Source organism: Cebus imitator, unplaced genomic scaffold (genome assembly GCF_001604975.1).
Source record: "Cebus imitator isolate Cc_AM_T3 unplaced genomic scaffold, Cebus_imitator-1.0 Scaffold417, whole genome shotgun sequence".
In the NCBI taxonomy this organism is placed as follows: Eukaryota; Metazoa; Chordata; class Mammalia; order Primates; family Cebidae; genus Cebus; species Cebus imitator.
This window is the reverse complement of record NW_016107732.1, coordinates 1,544,251-1,549,174: the sequence shown is the minus strand read 5'-3', so window position 1 is coordinate 1,549,174 and position 4,924 is coordinate 1,544,251. Positions and strand designations below refer to the sequence as shown.

Sequence of the window (4,924 nt, the reverse complement as noted above, 5' to 3'; positions counted from 1 at the left end):
TAGCTGGGACTACAGGCACATGCCATCATGCCTGGCTAATTTTTTGTATTTTTCATAGAGACGGGGTTTCACCATGTTAGCCACGATGGTCTTGATCTCCTGACCTCATGATCTGCCCGCCTTGGCCTCCCAAAGTGCTGGGATTATAGGCATAAGCCAGCATGCCTGGCCTTTCAATTCAATTTTGAAGTGTCTACTAAAACAGAGTTCTACCCATTACATTTACTGTGAGAACTACTCTTATTTCTGCCATTACATATTATATTTTCTATTACTTTTCAAGTTCAAGACCAGCCTGGACATCATGGCAAAAACCTGTCTATACTAAAAAAAATAAAATAAATTAGCTAGGCGTAGTGGCACACGTCTGTAGTCCCAGTTACCTGGGAGGCTGAGGCAGGAGAATTGCTTGAACCCAGGAGTCAGATGCTGCGGTGAGCCATGATCATACCACCACTCCAGCCTGGGTGACAGAGGGAGACCCTGTCTCAAAAAAAAAAGAAAAAAAAATGTCACCAGGGCTATTTTTGGAACTTGACAAAACATTCAAGCTTCTTTCATGAAAATAAAGACCTATGAAAAAGAAGAAACGTGATAGTCACAAACAGATAGTTGACAATAAAATAAGCTGCATGGCTGAAAAATGCAAAAAGCTGCTCTGTATTAAAGACATATATTCCCAGCACTTTGTGAGGCCAAGGCAGGAGACAAGCCTGGAGTTTGAGACAAGCCTGGGTAACATGTGAGACCCATCTATAAAATCAATAAATAAGACATGAATCAAAACATACTGGGGCCTATGATCTCAGCCTCCTCCCCCAGCAAATGCCTCAGGCCTTCCTACCCTTCAGAATCCACTGACCATTCAGGCTATACTTCCTATGGGCCAGGCACTGTACCCTGTTCTCTGCCTCAATTCATCCATTTGATTTTCCTTATAACCCCACAAAGACAATTAACAGCATTTACCCAGTTTTCTGAATGAGGAAACCAGGGCAGAAAAAACTTGAGTAAAACTTAACTGAGACCTCGTGGCTGGGGAGTGCAAAGCTGGGAGCTCCACAGCTCATGGCCCTAAGCACACGACCTCAGCTCCCAGCCTCCCCAGCTGATACACCCCACCCCAGACCAGCCCACTGTCCCTGTTATTTTTCTTAGCATCCTTGGCTCTTGGCCTCTCTAACCTGTTTGTTCTGTGAAATCTGCCCATGTGCCCATGCGCTTGACTGTCCTCTCTGCCCAACCCTACTAGTTTCTGAGTCCTGGGTGGTATAGGAGTTCAGGAATAACAGTAACCACTCAGTAACCATCTCCTTACAGCTGCAAGCTCATGCTCTCACTATCTATTTCAGCCTCTTCCCCCTATTATCCTCTCTATGCAGACAAATCTGCCTTTTAATTCACTCCAAGGGATGGTTCTGGACTCTTTCAACTTCCTGGCACACAGACTCCTGCAAGCCTGCACTCATTAGTAGCTCCCTTCAAATTCTAAGGTGAGATGTCTTCTTTCTGGTCAAGATGAATCCATATCCCAGTGCCCCACCTCCACACCTCTTCTTCTCTCAGCTCAACCCTGAACAGAGTGACCAACACACTCAGTTCCCCCTCCTCCTCTTGCCCATCTCTGCCCTGCTCTCTCACTCTCAAACACAGACACACACACAAATATAGACCATATCCAAGAAGGCTGCCAAATACCCTATGTGATACTATCTTGTCCTGATGCTCCTGGCCTTCCCTGGGGAATCTCTCACTGCCTGTGTCCATCTCTGCTCTCTAATCTTTTCCTTCCTTGTCTGGAGGCATCTGAGGGCAAGGGCGAGGGCAAGGGCTGAGAACACTCACTTTGCAACCTGCTTTCAAAGTACTAGCTCCATTACCTGCTGCTGTCGGACTATGAACAGGCCTCCTTAACATTTCCAAGCCTCAGTTTCCTCATCTGTAGACATCTGGAAAAACAGCAAGCCCTTCCTTGTGAGGATGCTGAAAGAATTAACTGAGTTGCCTTTAGAGAGCTTAATGTATGTTTATTCATAGTGATTATACTTGGACATAAAATTCCCCTTCTGTTCCTCATACTGGACTTATATGGGGGCTGATCTGGCAGGAGTCCCTCTGGCTGCAGGGCTAGGGCGGGAGTTTCTTTCTCTTTTCTTTTCTTTTCCAGTTTTCTCTCTCCCTGCTTGTGAGGTGATGCTTCCAATTTGCCCCAGGTTACATGTCTAGCCCAAACCTCCGGGGCTTCCTGCCACTGCCATTCCCTCCTCCATATTCAGCCATGTCACCCATGTGCTCAACTCCCATGCAGAGACTGACAAGGAATTCCACATCTTCCTTGCACAGTGACTTCTATCCTGGCTCCACGCTTGAAACAGAAACAGTCTTCCTCCACTCTTTCCTGTCTTTCGGCATCCCTCCTTAGACGGAGTCGTTTCCACAATCGGATGTTTCCCTACTCCCTTAGACTCTGAAATCCAACACCATGCCTTTCTCATTAGTACTCCTTGTACGGTCCCCATCAACTCTTGCCAGAACACAAATGGAACCCCGAGCCCTCACTTACAGGCATTACACATACATCCCATCCTGTTCACCTCTGCAGTCCGTCACTGGGGTACACCAGTGTTGCTTAACCACTATAGGCCCCCAACACCCCAGTTACCCCTACCCTGCCTGGCCTTAATCTTCTTTTCACTTAGAAAACACACACGTTCTCTTCAGGGTTCAAGCTTCACGTACCATTGGAAGAAAACGTGTCCGCGTCTGGAGCTAGGATGACATCTGCGTTGCAATAGGCGCCACCTGCCTGGTGCCTCTGTGCCAGGAGGCTCTTGGCCACCACCTGTGGATAAGCCGCAGAAGGTAAGGGAGCTGAGGGAGGAAAACGGAGAGTGAGAGGCCAGCTGGTTCTGCAGCCCCAGAGCTCCACACGCCGGCCTCAATCTCCAGCCCCTGCAGCCCTCGACCCAGACCCCCTGTGTCAGGAGTGCCCAGCCAGGCCCACCCCCTGCCCGGACCTGCAAGGAGGCCCAGCCCTATCAGTACCCTGCCAGCTCTGAAGCAGGAGAGCCTCCGACAAGCTCAGACCCAGCCGGGCGCTGCTGTAGGCGGACTCTGACTGGACCAGCCTTCCCTGTCCCCGAGGCCGGAGAGATCCCGATTACATCAGTTCCCTGCCCCTGTCCGGCGGCCGCATGAGGGACGCCCGCCGGCCCATCTCGTTTCTCCGGCACGCCCAGGTCACTTGGGGCCGCTCCGGCCTGGCCCTGCGCTCCGGCTCCACCCGACTAACAGTGAAGCCCCCGCGCCAACCTTAGAAGGGCCAGGCTCACTTGCACGCGCAGCGCAATGGCGGTGCTTCCGGTGGCCGGCGTCGGTGTCCGCGCTCTGCGCAACGAACCACAACTCCCAGAAGTCCGCGCGCCTGGGGCCGTTGCTTTCTCAGGCGTCGTCCTTCAGGGCGGGAGCTTAGGGCCCCGCGGCGGCGAGACGAGCTTTTTCCTGTGATCGCGACTAGCACTGTGGCTTAGAAAGCTGCTTCCCGCGGTTCTCCTCCTTGGCGCGCCTGTCCCGTCCCCCTTGAACGGCCCCGCTGGTTCTCATCCAGCAACCGAGGCCGAGACTGTGGAGGTGGCGCCCGGCATCCAGGGCGGGACTAGCGCCTGATGCTGCTCGGCCCTGTCATCTCCTCGGGGGCTTCCCGGCGCCTTGCCTTGTTGAAGAGAGAGACGAAGACTGTGTCTTCAGAACGGTCCAAGGCCGTTAACCCGGAGCCCGGGGCAAGGGCGCCCGCCACCATCCGCGCCTGTGGCAGGGACTCGGAGACAGCCTGGGCATGGGGACGCGTCCTAGTGACAGAAACAAAGCCCCGGGTGTGCCCTGCGTGGAGCATTCCGAGTGGAAGCTCTAAGCATGCTAACTGGAGGTGGCTCGTCCTGTGTGATTGCTGAGGGAGCCTGTTTGGCTTTCTGTGCTTGCTCCTAAGTGGGACAGGGAAAAAGAATAGGGAGGCTGGCAGTTAGAGATCAGGTTGTTTCGTACCTATTGCTGCAGAAGTTGTGGGACAGAGTTCTATTATTATAAATGGTCTGATGTTCAGTCTCAGTGCGTTGTGGGCCTCAGTGTGTGAGACCCACTACCGGCTGACCCGTCCTGGCTCTTCAGTGAGGGAGACCACAGGAGTTTCCTACGCAGGCCAGATAGGCGGGAACCAACGTGGCTCAGGCATCCTCAGCTTCTGGACTGTGCTTTTGTACCTGGGGTACATCTGTGACTAACCCTTGGCTTGACTGTCTTGTGGCTGACCTTGTCGATAGCGTTACCCAACAGTCATCACCTTTTTACTTGCTTATTTTCATACCTGGCTGTACAACCCTGCAATCTTTACATTCTTCTAGGAAATCTAGAATCTAACTCCCTAAGGGAGGATCTTGATGGATTCTAAGCTAATCAGAATGGTCTCAAGCCTCTTGCTATGTGAATTAGGCAAGGGTATTCTGGCCAAGGAGAAATAAGGCTGCTGGGAGTTTCTGAGGAAGGTTCCCTCAGTCTTAAAAATGGACATAAAACAGCAGTGTGTCCTCTTTTGCCCCTGGACAGTGACGTCTGCCTGTGATGTGTAGAACAGTCACAAGCACACTGGCACCATGAGGAAGCCAGCCCAGGAGGTAAAGTCAACATGCTGAGAATGGCACAGCAGAAAGATGGAAAGAACCAGTATCTGTGATGGAATGAATCCTCTTTGTGCCACTGAATCAACATTGCCTATGCCCACCTCAGGGACTTTACGAGATAATAAATGACCTTGTTTGTTTTTATTATAGAAAATTTCAAACATATAAGAGTAGAGAGAACAGTATAATGAAGTCCATGTTTCACCCATGCATCAGTCGCCCTCACCTAACTTCTTGGTCAGCATTCTGCC

General features: G+C 51.4%; 1 protein-coding gene across 4 annotated transcripts in view; it reads right to left on the bottom strand.

Moving 5' to 3' along the window:
- ZNF544 (zinc finger protein 544) overlaps positions 1–3,326 on the bottom strand; it is a 26,082-nt gene extending 22,756 nt beyond the window's left edge. The window contains exons 1-4 of one of the 4 annotated variants that reach the window (XR_001819363.2): positions 3,046–3,326; positions 2,740–2,842; positions 1,846–1,949; positions 435–573 (exon numbers count right to left, since the gene is read on the bottom strand). Coding sequence is in view for 2 of the 4 variants with exons in the window: in XM_017509613.1 (XP_017365102.1) it covers positions 1,881–1,917 (37 nt within the window). In the remaining 2 variants the exon portion in view is untranslated. Of the gene's footprint in view, positions 1–434; positions 574–1,845; positions 1,984–2,739; positions 2,843–3,045 lie in introns of those variants that run through there. The other 3 variants (XR_001819362.2, XM_017509613.1, XM_017509610.1) reach the window with 3 other exon arrangements.
- Positions 3,327–4,924: the final 1,598 nt, after the last annotated feature.